Here is a 19,339-nt window from a genome sequence, read left to right as displayed (position 1 = left end):
TCTAAATAAAAGGTAGGAGGAACACAGCAGTCTGGTGTAGGTTGTGTTTGTGTCGGGTGCTATCCTGCAGGAACAGTGTTTGTATGACAGAGAGATGAGAAGGAAGTGTGAAGTCTCATCTTGTAAGTGTATCCTGCTGCGTCGTCCAGTGGATTCGGTGAACAGCTGTTCCTCATCTCGGCATCCAGAGACATGATCCCACAAACACAGAGCTTCTTCCTGTAAGCTGCAACAAAATACAGCGCATGTAGCGGTTATAGCGAGGCCTAGTAGCTAATATTCATAATAAATTTCAATTAAATAAAAAACGCGTTAGTCTATTGTGCTTATTTCATTTTTTTTTTTTTTTACCGTTACAATTTTAATATCCAGCTACATTTTTAAATTATAGTCCTAATTACTAACCATATCCACAACCTGCCTTAATACGATTTGGTCCGTCAACCCAATATTATCAAGGACAGCTAGTAAACAGCACAAACCGTGTTGTTTTTCTCGATAAAGTGTAAAAACACAATTAGCTCAAATTCATCGCCAACCTTTGTGTTCAAATCCCTCCCGAAGACGTGAATCCCGCATCCGCTCTCATGGATGCTATGGCGATCACAGCATGTAGATGATGTAGGACAGGAACATGAGGCCGATGATGGCGAAGAACATCAATATCAAGATGTCCAGCATGATGTTTGCAGAGCAGAAGCGGAGGATGATCAGGCAGCGATAAGGGCTGTTGGACCGCTGTGGTCTGAGACCCTTCCCGCCAGCTGATCACTATAATACTATACTGTCCTCCCTTCTAGAAAGATGCAGCAAGCAATAACAGAGCGCTAAACGTGGAGTTTATCATGTGCAGCATCCTCTTTTGACGAGTGCAAGATGCTTATCAGGATCAAACTAGTCTGTACCTCACTATACGAAAAAAAGGGAAGGTAACTAGATAAGAAATAATTATGTGGTTTTGTTTTTATCAGTAGAGGCTTTGCATTTGTGTTGCATTTGAAAGTTGAGTTTTTATTCATTTAATTTTTTTTTTTTTACTCCAAATGCATGTTTAGATTCACACAAGGTGAACCATGACAGGAGGGCAAGCATTTATACATACTCACAAGTTGTGAGTATGTATAAATGCTTGCCCTCCTGTCATGGTTCACCTTGTGTGAATCTAAACATGCAGTCACAAGGTTTTTGTGAGTTTTTTTTCTTCTCTCACACATTTTCTACCTTTTAGTTCCCTTTCAATATCCTTCCTGTTTAATTTTAGGTGATTTGTCATTCAAAAATGACCATTACTAACAGCGAGATCATGTTATACATACTGTCATAGATTTTTCCACCAGTGTGTAAAAGAAGAACAATCAACTTTAGCTAAACCTTGTTAGATTTAAGCGAGAATAGCATGTATTGGAATAAAGAGATGGGACAAAACAAAAGGGTTTAAGTAAAATAAAAAGCATTGAAGTATTTAAATAATCTGATTTGGATATTTTTAGTATCTTGTTGTATTCCTTTATGTCTCATCTTATCAAAAAACATGGACTACAAAATTTGTTATACAAAGGGGAAAGAGCTTAAGAAATCCAATTTATACAATACCATTCAAACTTTGGGATCAGTAAGATTTATTTTTGAAAGAAAATAACAGTTTTATTCAGTAAGGATGCATTAAATTGATCAAAAGCGTCAGTAAAGACAAATTTTCAAAAGATTTCTATTTCAAGAAAGCCTATTTTAAGTAAATGCTGTTCTTTTGAACGTTCTATTCATCAAAGAATCCTGAAAAAAATGTATAAAGGTCACAATATTACAGTTTTTACTGTACTTTTTTGATTAAATAAATGCAGCCTTAGTGAGCAAATGATGGCTTTCAAATACATAAAAAAAATTCTTGCCCACCCCAAACCTTTGAATGGTAGCGTACATATTAGATATTAGCATATAGCATCTTACGTTGAGAAAGTACAGCAGCTGGTTATATAATGTGCAGAATAAGGTGTTTAAAAATGTGTTACAATGAATTGGAGAGATATTGGTGATAGTACACCGATACTAGATATTGAAGAAATTCTGAGGATATGTTTTCAATAAGAGGAATAAGTAACCCAGATATTGCACCTTTGAAGTTACAATAGTGGAAATAGTTGGAAAGCAAAACACTTACTTTGATCATTCTCTGCATCTATATTTTGGCATTTTAGAGAACAATGATCAGTAGAATCTCAAGAGTCTTTGCACAGTAACATAGTTTCCAGTTATACATGCTAGGCTCTAAAACATTCTAATACCGTTAACAATTCCTTTCGTTCGACAAACCCGCCTGCCTTGGTATACAAATAGATTTTTTTTATTCCACTGATATTGATAAATTGACATTAAAATTTCGTCTCGTACAATACCAGCAAGGCAATGTGAATAAGCAATGATATGAGAAAAAAAAAAATAATCAAACTAACAAAAACATCAATAACAACGTCTTACAGTTTCATACTATGCACATGGATCACCCCAAAACCGTAATGGAACAAACCCAATGGAATGATTAAAATCCAAAGCAAAAATGGTCCATAGAATTGTGCTTGGGCTCCTCGCTTCTATTCTACAATGCGGTTCCACTCCTCGCTCGCTAAGTGACTATATGGTTTATTTTTTTCCCTTTATTAAGTATATCACTATTTCCTTGTCATTTTTAAAAGCAGGAGCAGCAGAACAAAAGTATGCTCATATATTTCTAATTAATTTCCTTAAGGGCCAGTGGAATGTAAAGGAGCTTGAGTGAATATGAAAGTAGCAAAAGGCTTCGCCCCTTAAGATTCCAGTTTCAACACATGATGGAAATGGTCAGACGTATGGAATGATTGGAATGACCAGAAGTCTTATATTCAAGCATTGTTACAGAACCACAGTCAATGAGATGTGAAACTGTACTGAATACATTACAATTAGACTGCAAACAAGATATGAAACAATTAAAAATATATATATATATAAAAAAAAAAACTTAACAACTGATGTTTGGACCAGATTCTTTCACATATTGTCATAGCAACCGATAAGATAAATTTGTTGAGATGTCTGCGAAGTGCTCTATGGCAGGCCCTGAATATTTTAGAGGCCTGTGTGGTCATGTATTTTGTGGGTTTGTGTTGTCTTGTTAAGACTTAAGTGCCACTTGTGACAGCACCTTTCCAGGACTGAGGAAACGCGTATTTAACAGATAAACAGACAGCAAAAGCAATAGACAGGGAGGTGCATACAGAGAGAAAGATATGGGTGAAAGGAGTAAATCATTCACTATTTATGCAAGTATGCGTATGCGCTGTTGGGGTGTATGATTACATACTGAACTATGTTTGTTTTGGATCATAACCGGGTCACAGCGGCTGACCCCTGATAGGACAGTTAGTGCAGGAATAGAAGAGGAAAAAGATGAGATCTTGAAAGGTGAGATGGCACTCGGCTAATCATCTGCGTCTCTGCCGCAACCCCCCTCCCCCCCTCTCTCTTTTTTCAACCTTTTCATCCTTTCACTCTCTCATGTTCAGATGGCCTCTACGTAGTTAGCGGGCAGCATCCCCTGCTGGCCGGTGCGCTCCACTCTTCCGTACATCCATCCCTCGTCGATCTGCTGAACGTCCACTATCAGGTCACCGTCCAGGAACGACACCTCGTCCTCATCAGCTGCGGTGTAGTCGTACACCGCTCGGTAGCGCTTCTGCAACACACGCAAAGAGGACCGTAAGGACTTGAAAAGGAGCGTGTGGGACAGTGTGTGTAAGAGTTTTAAGAGTTCATTACCCCAGAGCTGGGAGGAGGGGCGGCAGCGGCCTGACGCACAGGCTCAGGCTCATAGTGATAGTTCTTAGATGCTGCCGGGGGCTGATATGCTACAAGAGAAAAATATGTTCACATTTTATGGCTCACAGGAAATTGAGACTGCAATGATCATCCAGACAACAATCCGAATATTGTGTACCTGGAGTTGTGATTTGTTGTGGTGTCTGTGGGTGCTGAGGTGGGCCTTCCCCTCCCATTCGGCTCTTCTCAAAGTCCTCATGGTATTTAATCTGAAACACACAGACATATACAATGTGTCAAAACAGGAAGAAAGAACAGTAACTATGATGTTGTCATTATGTTCATCATCCCAAAGCCTCGCAAACGAACATTTAGTGATGTACTGAACGTTGTTGTGAATTCTGCAAAATATGCCACCAGAGTAACATTATTTAGCCCAATAACAGTCAAAATTGAGAGAATTATTTGTCATAAAAAGCAAATGTCTTGGAAGCAGTTGGGTTGAAAATTATAAACATATGCAACATATGACATTGATTTCCAACAAAAATGTGTACATGAGTTAAATTACAATTTCATACTTTCCAGTTACTATTGCAAATGAAAAAATATAATAAAATATTTGTTGTGAAGAAAAAAATGGAAATGGTGTTAATGGAAAGACTAATTAAAAAAGTAAGATAACAACTCAGCCGCTTAGATATCACCGCTTTATGTCATGCTAAAATCAAACTTGAAGTGCCCTGAAAACATGATGACTGTGTTTTTTTTTAGTGTACAATACTTTTGGAACAAATGTAAAAATGCGTAAAAACTTGATGAAATTTATATTTTTTATAAATGTATGATAAATAGAACATTACACAGTTAGTGTAAAAATACAAAATAGATTGTATTTGGTCTCTCTTTTTTATGTAATGTTTATTTAACTAGGAAAATTAAAAGAGAAGATTCTCTGTGTCCCACACCCATTCCCTTTCTTCAATTGACTACCACTACCATATATATATATAAAAGAACCTTTGAACAGAAGTGTATGATGACTTCATTGACCATGAACTAAAAGCAATCATACAGCAACAATGAAGACAACCACAATGCTGCACTTTTAACAGACATCCTCAAATAGAGTGGTTTTCTTCTGCAGCAGTGGGCTCTTTGGTTATGCGGTTGAGGCTGAAATAACTATAGGAAATTGAAGCGAGAAAGAATAAAAATAGAATACATGATAAATACTGATGCAGTGCTATCTTGTAATTAAACTACTCAGAAAACAGCTCTTCATTTTGTAAAGTGGTGGTTTCAGCAAGAGGTTTTAATTTAATTAAACTTCATTCTGAGCAGGGGTGACAAATTACTAGTAATTCCTGCACCATCCACAGGGTGTCTCCTGAGCCAGATGATAGAGTGCCATCTTGCTCGCTTTCATACTGACAGGAAATGACATTGCAAAAAGGAAGTTGGTGACATAAATGTTGCTAGGCAACAGCACAGCTACTTCAGCAAACAGGTGTGGTGTAAAAGAGGAAGGGTGAGACTAAACAAGTGCTCCATCAAGGTCAAATAATTATGACTTCTTGCTAACAATTCATTAAAAAACAATGAAAGGAGATTAAGATGATAGATCAAATGTGTATGTTTGTGTTTGTTGGAGAGATGAAGAGAAAGGTTGGGAGGCACAAAACAAAAAGCAAACGTAAATATCAGGCATAACACACAAGCGAGAAAGAAAATGAACAGAAAAAAAAATGCTTCCAATGGCTATGTTTTGGTAGATGATTTTGAATTTATTGTTTTAAGAGTTGGACCTACGTTGCTTATTTGGTCTTGCGTTTTCTTGATTCTCTGCATCTCTGGTGTGTCGGCCACAGCGCTAAAGCCCCTTCCTTTGTTCTTCTCAAATTCCTCCTTGTAGAGCACCTGCAACACAAACACAAGCAAAAATTAATAGTAATTATCCAAGTAATCATAATTGTTCATTTTGATTTAAACAAGTTCAGAGGTGTACTTCCCTCCCTTATATTATATCAGCATAAATGCAGATTAGTTAATGGATAATCATAAAAAAAACAACATTTGGCATTTTCCACAATTCACATGGTAAAAAGGCCCTCAGACTTTTACAAATTAAGTCATTTTTCTTTTCAACAATTGGTGAGTGAACACAGGAGCATGACATTTAGAAAAAGATTTATCATCAACCTCAGAAGGTCAAAATCTAAATATTATGAGCCGTTTTATTTTCTAATTATTTTACTTGAGGTTAATAATTTTTTTCAAATCTATTTGGGTCTAAATACAGTTTAAAACCCTGATTTATGTGGTTTTGTAATAAGCTAGCAATAAATTAAATAAAGGTAAAAATTGGGCCAGTTTGGGAACAAATGTTCCTTTTCATCAGAAATGGGATTTTCGCAGAGAGACCAATCTACTTCGAGAGAAACTAAACGAGCCAATGCACATTGGCATGCGATAATTGCGCCAGCTGCTTCTATCACGCAGTGCAGGTATATAATGAGCAGAAGGTGCAACGCATCTTTGTATTTCGCTTTGGAGGCGAGCTGATTCATGTTCTGTTCCAGCAGTCTTGCTTCTAAAGAAGAGACAATTTTTCGAGTGTTCTTTTTGGAAGAAGCTCTCACCTTCATGTTGCGTGTCTACAGCAGGATCACCTCAGAAAAAAAACAATGCCTCGTCGCTTGTTCCCCTCTTTCCAAGAGGACCAGAATAGCAGCTTGCGACACTATGCCTCGCAGCTCTCATTCCCCTCTTGGCAACAGGGTGAGAATGACAGTGCACGACGCTATGCCTCGTCATTCTCGTTCCCCTCTTCACAAGAAGGCGAGGTCGACAGTGTGCACCGTTACAAAACCTTGCCACTTTCATAACCCTTCTGCAATCGCCAGCGGACAGCAGCATGCGGTTCAAGAACGCAGTCAAGCCTTCCCACGCATCCTCTGTCCACCCGTGGACCCAGGTGAGTGTTGCACCGCACACCCAGACCCTACTCCGACTGGCGAAAGACGCGATTGAGCCGGTTCCCCCAGCCGATATGAAGTCAGGGTTCTACAGCCCCTACTTCATTGTACCCAAGGCGGTAGGTTACGGCCAATCTTGGACCCGCGAGTTTTGAATCGGGCCCTGCACAAGTTCCCATTCAAAATGCTCTCGCAGAAACGCATTTTCAAATGCATCCGTCCCCAAGATTGGATTGCAGCGATTGACCTGAAGGACGCTTACTTTCACGTCTCGATTATTCCTCGACACAGGCCCTTCCTGCGCTTTGCTTTTGAGGCGTATCAGTACAAAGTCCTTCCCTTCAGGCACCTCAGCCTGTTGGGACTTCGGGTCAACTGGGACAAGAGCAAACTCTCCCCTGTGCAGAGGATCTCTTATCTCGGTATGGAGCTGGACTCGGTCAACCAGACAGCGCGCCTCATTGAGGAGCGTGTCCAGTCGGTGTTGAACTGCTTGAATTCGTTCAGACGCAGGACAGCGGCCCCACTGAAACCTTTTCAGAGGCTCCTGGGGCATATGGCATCCACAGCCGCAATAACGCCGCTCAGGTTGCTTCATATGAGGCTGCTTCAACACTGGCTTCACAGTCAGGTCCCGAGATGGGCGTGGCAGAGCTGCACCTACAGGGTTTCCATTACCCCGCATTGTAGCCAAACCTTCAGCCCGTGGTCGGACCCTTCGTTTCTACGGGCAGGTGTTCTAGATCAAGTGTCCAGGCATGCTGTGGTCTTCACGGAAGCCTCTGCCACCGGCTGGGGGGCCACGTACAACGGGCATGCAACTTCAGGTTTGTGGACGGGGCTTCAGCTGCACTGGCATATCAATTGCTTTGAGTTGCTAGCAGTACGTCTTGCTCTCAGCCGCTTCAAGGTGCCACTTTGAGACAAGCATGTACTGGTCCATATGGACAGCACTGCGACCGTTGCGTAAATCAACTGACAAGGTGGTCTGCGCTCCAGTCGCATGTGGCAACTCACCCGCCATCTCCTCTTATGGAGTCAGAAGCACCTGAGGTCGCTTCGTGCCATTCACATCCCTGGCGAGCTCAATCGTGCAACCGACAAGCTCTCACGACAGCTTACGCTTCCAGGAGAGTGGCGACTCCATCTCCAGGGGGTCCAGCTGATTTGGAGGCACTGTATGTTGCCGCTATTGCCTCGCATCACAATGCAGTTGGAAGGTAAGTCATTGGGAAAGCATGACCTGATCGTCAGGTTCCTGAGCAGGGCAAGGAGAGTAAATCTGCCTCATTTATCCTCCGCACTGCAGAGACCTCCCTTCGAACTGCTGCAATCAGCAGAGCTAAAGATCCTGTCACTAAAGACAGTGCTCCTGACGGCATTGGGTTCTATCAAGAGGGTAGGGGACCTACAAGCGTTTTTGGTCGATGAATCGTGCCTAGAATTCGGACCGGCTGACTCTCACATTGTCCTGAGAACCCGGCCTGGATATGTGCCCAAGGTTCCTACCGCGCCCATTAGAGACCAGGTAGTGAACCTGCAAGCACTGCCCTTGGAGGAGGCAGACCCAGCCCTGGCTTTTCTCTGTCCCGTCCGCTCCTTGCGGTTATACGTGGACAGAACGCAAAGCTTTAGGACCTCAGACCAGCTCTTTGTCTGTTACGGAGGCCAGCAGAAGGGAAAGGCTATCTCCAAGCAGAGGTTAACCCACTGGATAGTGGATGCTTTTTTCTTGGCGTATCAATCCCAAGACGTGCCTTGCCCGTTTGGGTAACGAGCGCACTCAACTAGAAGTGTTGCTTCCTCTTGGTCGTTGGCTCAAGGCGCCTCGCTGACAGATATATGTAGAGCTGCGGGCTGGGCGACACCCAACACATTTGCTAGATTCTATAGTCTTCGTGTAGAGCCAATATCCTCCCGTATAATCGCCCCAAGTGGCCAGTAGCGCAAGGAACCCGCTCAAGTGTCGGTTTGCTACGCCATTCTCGCCTGGTCGGCCAGATACTTGTGTCTATTTGCTCCAGTGTGTTCCCCAGAGACGGCTTACCCTGTTGAGTTCCTCCGTCACCCCTATGGCAGTCAGATGTTGCGGAGCGTCGGATGCCAGGCCTAACACTCGTATTCATTGAGGAAAGTGCTAGACTTATATTATAAATATACTTCTTTTTTGTGACAATAATAGAGATAAAGAGGATTAATGGTTTATCTTTACTAATGCGGTCAATACAACAACATCTGTAAAAACTGAGAGAGTGGAATAAGATGTCATGATGATTGTTGCTTGTTTAGTTTATCTGACCTAATAGTTCTTACTAAAAAAAACATGGGAATTTTAAAATATATATGTTTTAAAAAGTCACGATACACCAGAATCTGTGTTCCACATACTTCAACATAGTTCTTCCTCACACAAGAGCAGTGTTGAGTGGAGCCCTGGGAGATGATTATGACTTGACTTGTGCATTCTTTGAGAATTATTTCATGCTTAGGAGTGCAACGCCACAAAAAACAGAAATCACCAGAAGAGGAGAGAGGATGATAAGAGAAAGCAAATATTGGCATGTTGTACCTGGCTCTGCATCTTGCTTTGCTGTTTCAGGCGCAGATTCTCCGGAGTGTCTGCAACACTGGTGAATGACGTCTTCGGATAGTGTCTGAAATACACACAGAGCCATTTTAGTTAACATCAGCATTTGAAATCCTATAAGGATTTTCAAATTAACATCTCAGTATTTCTCCTAGTTGAATGACAATCAAAAGTATTTTTAATTATTAATTTGTTTAGATCCCATTTAATGCGTAAACTATTTATACTGCTGACTGTAGCTCATTGTTATAATGGGCTATTATATTACCCATCAAGGCTACTCAAATTGGACACTTTTTAACCATCCTGCTGATAAAGACAAAGATCCTGAATTAGTGGTTGTGTAGGTAAATGTCCACATGGGCTTATCACTGATCTGTATGGGGATAGTGAAGCTGCACAAGTGTAATTTGTGCCTTGTGTAAACAAGGCAGCTTATTTGCCCTATTTTCACAGACCAACGCAACACAAAATTAGCATGACAGAGACAACCCCAACCACCACAATCATCCAACGCAACACATAATTAGAGTACCAGAAATAACAGAACTTTACAACAGAGTACACAAATTACAATTACAGCACTAACTGATATATTTGGTAATACAGAAGCAAACAGAACTATTACACTAATCATATAACCATATAAAAATATATAATGACAGGATGTAACAGGCAAAATTAATCATACTTCACAACACAACAACTGAGCCAATCAAAACAGTGTCTGCTCCTGGTTACAACAGGACAATCTGTCTGCTTAGTTCACCTCTATATAGTACACAGACACTGTGTTGCTGCAGGTAACCGACACATAATACAGAACATGCTCTGTAAATCAGTGTAAATAAATACAGACTGATCTTTCCTTGCTCAAAAAGCTACGCCAAATACTTCAAAGAAAGTCATGTAGTGACCTACAAACTAGTTTCAAACATGCTTTCAAACAAGTAGGCTACCATTTATTTATTTTCTGATACAACATTAAAATTAAAAACCAATAGAGATACAAGGCTCAACACCAAGGATGGGCTGCAGTCTTCTTTTAGCATAATATTACTATATATTTTGTAGCTAGTAGTTTTTATTTTTATGTTTTTAGCTTCATTTTTATTTTAGTAATTTGGTTATGTGCTTTATGTGTCATTTTTATTAGATTTTTTAAAATATAGCCTACTTCTATTTAGCTTTAATTTATTTTTATTTCAGTTTCAGTTTTGGTCATTTTAGTAGCTACTTCAACTTATTTTATTTTAGTTAGTCGCCAAGGCAACATTTCTAGTTTCTAATTTTGTATCTAATATTTATATTTTATTTTATTTCAACTTTATTTAAATTAACAAAAATTATGTTCAAGTTTTAGTCCCCCTTTGGTGAAAATCAAGCTTTTAATGTTGTTTGTGTGTCTATGTTTTTAATATGCTTTAAGGCAAACCATGTGCAAATGCGTAAGTCAACACCATTGCTGAGTATTTTCTCTTTAAAACAGCAGTGAACCAAAGACAGTCTCAAAAACGTTCAGGGAACGTGGGTTACCATACGTTCCGTAGCTACTGATAAACTTCTATTATAAAAATATTTATTTTTTGTGACAATAATAGAGATAAAGAGGATTCATGGTTTATCTTTACTCCTACCACGACTAAATCAATACTAAAAGAACGACTTCTGCGGAAAATTTCTGTCGATACCAGACGATATACACACACTGAGAACTTGTAGCATGTTATGAAGTTCTCACAATAAAAGGCTTTGCATTTTCTATGAAATCGCTGGTGTTTCTGACATCACAATCTACCTTTAAACCAATCACCTTACAGAGTTACATTCAAGCTATTTTAAGGCATGAAGATTTTTTCTTGAATCATGAAAAAATATGTAATTTTGATGATCAAAGATGAGTTTTAATGGATCAAAGTACTGACTACAAGGGTCTTTAACAATAACAGCACTGATGGACTGATGGCAAAAACAAACAAACATTTAGTTTGGTGTGATGTAATAAACAATGCTGTTGTGATTTCTGCTGATTTAAATTATCATCATAAAACTATCTAGCTGGCTAACATGATGTTGTGTCAAGTTACATTACAGCTCTGTCATTTCTAGCGATTATAACAACCTAATTACCGGCAAAAGTTTAATAAATTTGACTGTTGCCAAACTTTGACTGTTATTGCCATTATTTTACTGCTGCCTTTTTTTTTTTTTTTGTCAAGTTTAACAAGTTGAGCCTGACAAATAAAAATATATGCACACTTCTGTGGTGGGCGCAATGGAATAAAGTAAAAATATATATTGTTGTTGTGCATGCAGTCCAAAACACACTTTTTTTTCCGCTAAAAGTTATTTCTCACTCAAATCACAGACACAGAGAGGTAAACAAACATGCGCAGATCAATGGCACTCAGGCACCCAGGCTGATTTATATGTTTATATCAGTTAACAGACAATCCCATCGTGATCGAAGCAGATGCTTTTTTACTTCTGGTGGATCTTTCATTAGACCATCACTCTCAGAAGTAAACAGGCCTTTATCTGTTGGACGGAAGAGGAAATTACTCTGCCATGCTCATTTAGTCAAATTATCTTCGAGTAAACAGTGGGAGAAGCAGATCTAGACAGAGGAACAGACATAAATAATTTGCTAAATAAAGACTAAAGTCCCCTGGTGTATTATGAACATGAGTGTGAGACACACTCACAAAAGGGATGCATTTGCATATTTTCTATGCCAGCTGGTCATTAGCCGCGTTTCCACTGTCGGGCCAGGGCCGGGCCGTGCTAGTGCGTGCCAGGGCCAGTCGCGTTTCCACTGTCACTTCCGGGGCTTGATCGGGGCTTGATCGGGGCCAACGGCCAGGATTTCTGGCCCGTCGAATACCTTGGGCCAAAGCGGGCCAGCTCGGGCTAGAGGAGTGGTTACCAACAGAGGAAGAGTTTACCGTTGGGAGACGGCAGCGCCGGATGATTCTGTCAGATTAAAGACTTAAAAATAAAATAATTTAAATCGCGTTCATGTTTGAATGCCTTCTGTTTGTGATGCAAAAGACTATGCGCGCTAGCCGTTACCATAGTAAACATAGTAAACGCTTGAAGATACGCATAGTAAAAAATCAGACCAATCTTAAAGGCTATCACAGTCATGTTTTTATTTTATCTGTCATAGCCTACGTCTCGTCTCTTTAAACCGGACTATCTAAAAATAAAGTAACTTTTTTTTCGGGAGCTTCCTCTGTTTCTCTGACTGAAAATATCTGTATGGGAGTCGAGAGAGTGCTAAAGCTCCTCAGGTCGTATGGCATATATTTGTAGAAATGATCATTTTTTCTAAATGTGATGTAAATATGTCCTGTAACTAAGTTACCAGATAAAGAAACAGACGCGACTGAAAAAGTAAGTGTGTCCTCTTTCTTTTGTGAAATAGACCTAACGGTAATTTATTTCTGAGTGACTAATGTGCAATTTTTACATAAATTAATTCATTATGATCAATGTATCACTTTTTATTGTAAACCTGTGGTAAAACATCGATGCGTGGGTTTTAAATATTCAAGAAGCTGCTAAACAAACAAACAAACAAAAAAAAAAGCTAGCAAACGGCCGCTTTTATCGTGTTTGTTTTCAACGCTGTTTCCAGTGATTTCTGATTAGTTTTCTTATAAAACTTCCATTTGTTGGTGAAATGATGGGTTAGTGTGACGTTGTCCCAGAGAGGCGTGTTACGGGCGTGTTTTAGTGAAGCGCTGTGGAGCTTCTGGCCCGACAGTGGAAACGCATGCCCGGTGCTATTGGCCCGAGGCTATTAGCCCGGCACGGCCCGTTTAAAGCCCTGGCCCGGGCCTGGCCCGACAGTGGAAATGCGGCTAATATGACTTCATACATTTATTCTGGCCATGCTACGCCTGGTGGTCTGCATTAAAACACTTCAAGTGTTAATGAAGTATGAATGGGCTGGGATGCTATAACTGAGGTATCTGACTCACAAGACTAGTCTATTAGTGATCAGAAGTGGATTCCAGAGAAGTGAATTCATTTGTGCATGTATATGTATGGGTCATTGTTGTGAAATTATAGGAATTTCCCTCAATGTCATTTCCACAAATGACTGAACAATTCAGCTACTGTGTGAGCAGACGTGACCTTTCCACTATCAAAAGACAAAAAGTGTCTGACTTTCTATCTTCAATTACAATGTACTAACTTGCTCTACCTTTAAGATGCTCTTTTTAAACACCATTTAAGCCGAGCCAGCTATTGGACCCTGGTGGAAGGCCCTGGCCCACTATTGGAAGTTAGCCACTAGCCAAATAGCTATTCAGACATTGTTTTAGAAACCACGAATTAGATGTGGCTCATTTTAATATGCAACACCCACTTTTCAACACATCAAGTGCTGCATTATATTTGTTAATTCTCTAAAATGGGATTGTGAATGGAAATTCACTGTGATTTTAAAGTTGTGACTGAATTTGCTTCTGTATTATGACGTATTTTCAAGTGAAATGGCTTATTAAACAAGAAAAAAAATACACGGTGAGACATGATTTTATCCAATGATTACAAAGTTAAATTATGTTAATTTTATTTAATGCCAACTTTAAGAATATGTATAAGCAAACACAGAAAACTCACAGGCAGAGAGCAGCGATACTTACGCATTACAGTATGGTCTCTTCTCAAAGCCTTTGTAGTTCTTCATGTTTAGAGTCATCTTACAGACCTCACAGCTAAAGCATCCTTTATGCCAGTACTGAAAGAGAGAGACACAGAGAGATGATAGATTAAAGCTTTAAAATGTGTTTGTATTAGGAGGTGTATGCAAAAAAAACAGGGAAATTGTCTGCAACGGAGTTGGGAGAGATAAAGACAAATAAAAAGAGCAAATGAGATGAAGTCCTTCCTTCAGATCCCTTAGTGTTGCTAATTCAGTCGCTATGGCCGTTACAAAGTCTATGCGTTTCGCTCTGAGGATTAAATGGAAAAAAACAATGGAGTGCTTGTTCTTTGAAAGCACTTGGAAAGAAATACAGGCTCAGGCACCACATGTGTTGCAAAAGAAGCCCAACTTGAGGTTACATCCATTCGGAGTAAAGACACGTTTTTTTTTTCTGTGTGAATGCATTCATTTTAAAGACTCTCTGGCATGTCTTGAGTGAAGATAGTTTATATGAAACCCCCCCATAGCACACTGGTTGTCAAGTGGTTACAAAGCAAGTTACATAACAATTTTCCCAGATTCTTGCAACATTAGGAAAAACAGAAAGAAAGATCTGGGAAACACACTGAGATACTGGTCTCCAAATGGCTATAAACCAAACTATGTAGCTGAAATTTATGCTAGTCTTTGATTAGAAGCTTCCTTAGTTAATGTTAACCACGGGAGTGTTTCAGTAATAAGAGACCACACACACAGAGAAAATGGACTGGGGCGACTGACCTGACCCACTACCCTACATTCCATCTATACAGCCAGTCAGGCATGCTAACTGCAATGCGTACGATTTAGACGTGGGTATGCTTGTATTTCTATATCAAACACTTTCTTGGCAGTCAGCTGGAATATCGTAGTTTGATCACATGTGCATGAGTGTGTGAGCAACAAAGTCATGCATCTACTGCAGTGCCAAGGAGAGGAAGTTGCTTGCAAACACTTGAGCAGAGGTTTCGCTCATAACCAAAAATACACCTTATAGATTTTTTTTTTTTTTTTAAATGGCAAAGCTGAATCTTCAGCATCATTACTCCAGTCTTCAGTGTCACATAATCCTTCAGAAATCATATAATCTAATATGATGATTTAAATAAACATTTCTTCTTATTATCAATGTTGAAAACTTTGCTAGCTATTTTTTGTGGAAATTGTGATAAAATAATTTTAGGATAGGATTCTTCAATGAATAGAAATCTTTTGTAACATTGCAAATGTGTGAATTTAAATCAATTTAATGCACCCTTGCTGAATAAAAGTATGAATTTCTTTTAAATAAAAAAAAAATCTTAATGACTCCAACCGCAGAAACTATTTTATGGTGTTTTTATTGTTCTTTTTGAAGCTTGATGGTCATCATCTTCTGCTATTGTACAGAAAAGGGCTGTCTGACCAATCTGCTTAACTTCTCTTTCTGTGCACCACAAAAAAAAAAAAAAAAAAGTGTCCTGAACAAAGAGTAAATGTTCAGTTTTGTGACCACCTCTCTAGGGTGCGGTTCTTCTGAGATGTTCTTCAGAGTGACAGATGATGACCTTAAGCACTGAAGCAGAATTATGAGCAATGGTTGGCCTCTCTTTAAGCTGAGGGAACCATCAACGTGCCTCAAAAGAATGACAGTGTGAAGCAACTTGTGTTGAGGCCTTTCCTTTAGGCAATGAATAGGAACCAACTTGTGTACGTATGTGGGGGTCTGTGCTATTTTTCGACAACATTTGTGGGAGGTGTGCCATCAAACGCCTCAACTTTTACTCTTACGTAAACTGCAAGCCTCACTGCCTTTACGTCTGTGTAGTCATTCCTCAAAGCTGTTTCGTTCAAGGCCACGGAGACCGTCGGCAATCGATTAATATGCTTTTAACGTCCATTACACGCGTTACTTATTATCACACCGCCCCAGTTTCTCTCCCTCGCAAATACTTGCACTGCATGAAAATAAAGGAGGGCGACCCCACCCTCTTGGAGCATCTAAAGCCATTCAAAAACTCAAGATTTCACCACTCTCAAACCCAGAGCGATAAGGATATGGGTTAAGAGGGGGGTGGGGTCAGCAGAGAAAACGTTTCAAAAGCGTGTCGAGGAGCAAGCAACACTTCCTCTGGCCGGTTGGTAAACATGTAACGTTAGTACAGATGTGCACATCATGTAAATGCAAGGCCCGACTGATATCGCGGTTAACGTTGGGACTATATTTCAGGAATACGTGTCAAATTGGCCCAAATATAGCACGTTTTTAATAACTCACAGGCCTCATACGTACACAGGCGAAGTTGCTGCGAAGCTGGCTAGATAACAAAAACCCCGAGATAGTATACAACCCAAACCGCGTGAATAACCCAGTTGTTTGATTGTCGTTAAGAGACACTAGAGTACGACAGGACTTGGGCTGTTTTGGGTTTTTCGGGTCCGTCCATGTCGCCCACAGGACAGACTGACACGTCATAAACAAACCTCCTCCTCCTCCTCCTCGCGACAGAGGCCACGAACAGGCTGATGGCGTTTGTTTGAAAAATAACGACTTCCGCGGAAAATTTCTGTCGATATCAGACGATATACACACTGAGAAAAATAAATATATCATCGACAACTTGTAGCATGCTATGAAGTTATCACAATCAAGGCTTTGCATTCCTAACGTTAGCCCCTTCGCTTAGACGTTTCCGCTCTGCTCACAATCTCGATAGCCACCACATCGGAAATGGTCTCCTTTAAGCCACATTATTAAATCTGTATTATACATGTCTAGATCCAAATATACCCCATTCTCACGGCCAGATGTGTAAACTATGCTAGCATATGCTAAGTAACGTTATGCCTTACCTTGTCAAGACAATTCACTTTTTCCGTGGGATACACCACTCGGTTACATCTGCCACACAGTGGGTTCATTTTGGAGAAGTAGTAGCGAAGGAATGAGTTGAAGAAACGATCCGCAGAGCAGAATTTGCTAGATAACGCGCGAGGTGTGGATCGCTAGCCGTTGATGAGTCCAGTTCGCACCGCTGGCTGTCATACACGGAAGGCGCGCTCACGGCACTGCCGCTCTGTCCTGCTGCGCGCTCCCGTTCAGATAAGCAAGGGCATTCAGCGGAAGTCTTGCACTCTCAAATATTTATTCTTTATCACTTGAAATGGGGAGGAAAAAAAACCTGCTCTTGAGTTAAAGGACTTAAAGCTTGTCGTATCTTGTGTTTATATTCAGTTTTATTTGTTTTAAAACCACATCATCCACCGGATCTTAAAACAGATATGTTGGGAGTGTACCTGCCCTCATACTGTCTATTCAGTCAAACTATGGCGTTTTAGAATAAACACTGATAACAAAGTGTTTTTGAATAATGCGCATTCAGCATATTTAAACGTTAAATAAAACTAAAACAGCTACAGTGTCTTTGCTGTTTGTTGATGTATATCAAACACACAAGCTATTCACATTAAATCCAAACCAGTGAAACCGACGCTTGTTTCAATTTCGAGCTTTGTACTTTGTGCCGCCCTTTGTTTGAGCGACACCTGGTGGCTAAATATGCAACTACATACATTTCAGTAAAGTAGGCCTAAAATACTTTTTTAAAGATATAGTTCACCCCCCAAAAAATGAATATTTGATCATAATTTACTCACCCTAATGTGGTTCCAAACCTGTATGAATTTCTTTCTTCTGTTGAACACAAAAGAAGATATTAGTAAAGAATGTTGATAACCAGACAGTTGGCGGAAGCCATTGATTTCCATAGGTTTTTTTTTTTCCCTACTATAAGGTTTTGAGTCAATTAGACAAATGTGTGTAGTCTCCAAACTAAAATTTCAATTACACCATATTTTTTTGTTATAGCTGTTGGCTAAACAAGTGAACACAATCAAACCACACTATATACATTCAACAGTTGTCAACTGTATAATGAAGGTAGATAATTGTAGATAAAAGACATAAGCATTTTTCATAAATATCACAAGTTGTTACATGTTTTTTAGTTGTTCCAAATTTATACAGAAAAATCAGATCTTGCATATACAGTTTTTTTGGGGGGGGGGGGGGGGGGGGGGGGGGGGACGACAACAAACACAGATTTCCCACTTCGTCTTGACAGATTGACATTAAATATGTTTGGTGAATATATATTTTGAATATAGCCTATAAGCTTATGATTACCAAAATTAATCTTTTTGTTTGGGGATAATTTTTGAAAGTCATTTATGTGCCAACATTTTATTTACATTTTTACTTCTTGAATTGGTCTGTGTTTACTGTTTTATTTTATTTATTTATTTTTATATGCATTTTTTATATTCATATATTTAACTTTTTGTTTCTTGGGCAGTATTGGTGGAAATGCTAGCTTTTTTGGTAGTTTTTGTGATTTTATTTGATTATTAAATTTAAAATGTATTATTTGTTTATTTTACCTAGATTTAGTGGCCAATGCTGACATATACTGGAGAAGAGTCCCAGCCTCTCTTACTTGTTGGCCTAATCATATAATATTGGCTTCTGACAGATGTAAAATGTACACACACACACACACAAAAAACAGTAATAAATGGACTAAAGTTACAACTTATTTAATTTTGTATTAGATTTCAGATTACATTCTATCCTCAATAACATTTAAACAAACAAACAAAACCATTCTCATATTATTACATTATTTATGGCTATTGCAACCAAATGAGATCACACAGTTATAAGCTCAGAATATGCACAACACAAACAGTCACACCTGCATAAAACACACCCACTGTAATATTTAGACAATGGGCTGAGCTCTCAGTAACCTGTGAAAACATCACCTGTGGCACGTCTTCTGCAAGGGGGTATAGCTCAGTGGTAGAGCATTTGACTGCAGATCAAGAGGTCCCCGGTTCAAATCCGGGTGCCCCCTGTTTTTTCTTTCTATCTTTTCTTCAGACCACTTAAAAATGAGGAGAAATCATTAGTAATCGGTTTTCAAGTAACACATGGCGATGACATAGGCCAGTAATCTGAAACCTGCCATGCATATCATATACCAATAACGCAAAGAAAGGGTCTGGTTACAAAACACACAGATTTATGACTACAGAGAGCTTTCTCTCTCTCTCTCTCTCTTTTTTAGAGCTGTTGTAAAAAGCCGTAAACCTCAAACCAACTATTGCTTGTTTAGGCCAACAAGTACAATATTAAGATGGCAGTGGAAATATGTGAAGGGTTGCACAGGAACAAACCAGGAAGAATCTGCTTTGCGAAAAGAAATAAGGCACACTCAAACCCACTGAACTACGTGTCAGGTA

The 19,339-nt window shown here is 39.5% G+C and overlaps 1 protein-coding gene across 1 annotated transcript; it reads right to left on the bottom strand.

Annotated features, from left to right (window-relative positions):
- Positions 1-2,319: 2,319 nt before the first annotated feature.
- lasp1 (LIM and SH3 protein 1) lies at positions 2,320-17,564 on the bottom strand. The gene is made up of 7 exons (XM_084405171.1): positions 16,889-17,564; positions 14,016-14,110; positions 9,340-9,424; positions 5,605-5,712; positions 3,971-4,061; positions 3,793-3,881; positions 2,320-3,709 (listed from the first exon to the last, which is right to left on the bottom strand). Exons 1-7 carry the CDS (start codon positions 16,955-16,957, stop codon positions 3,536-3,538), a joined length of 711 nt encoding a protein of 236 aa, XP_084261297.1. The 5' UTR covers positions 16,958-17,564; the 3' UTR covers positions 2,320-3,535.
- Between the last annotated feature and the right edge of the window lie 1,775 nt (positions 17,565-19,339).

This window comes from Rutilus rutilus (genome assembly GCF_951802725.1).
Source record: "Rutilus rutilus genome assembly, chromosome: 1".
Classification (NCBI taxonomy): Eukaryota; Metazoa; Chordata; class Actinopteri; order Cypriniformes; family Leuciscidae; genus Rutilus; species Rutilus rutilus.
This window is presented reverse-complemented; position numbering and strand designations above follow the sequence as displayed.

Excerpts from the sequence above, each read along its gene's own strand:
- lasp1 (XM_084405171.1), bottom strand. The coding sequence starts at position 16,957 with ATGAACCCACTGTGTGGCAGATGTAACCGAGTGGTGTATCCCACGGAA. Across the intron at positions 9,425-14,015 it reads AAGAGACCATACTGTAATGC|ACACTATCCGAAGACGTCAT; the intron begins GTAAGTATCGCT and ends TGTGTATTTCAG. Across the intron at positions 5,713-9,339 it reads AAAGCAAGATGCAGAGCCAG|GTGCTCTACAAGGAGGAATT; the intron begins GTACAACATGCC and ends TTTGTGTTGCAG.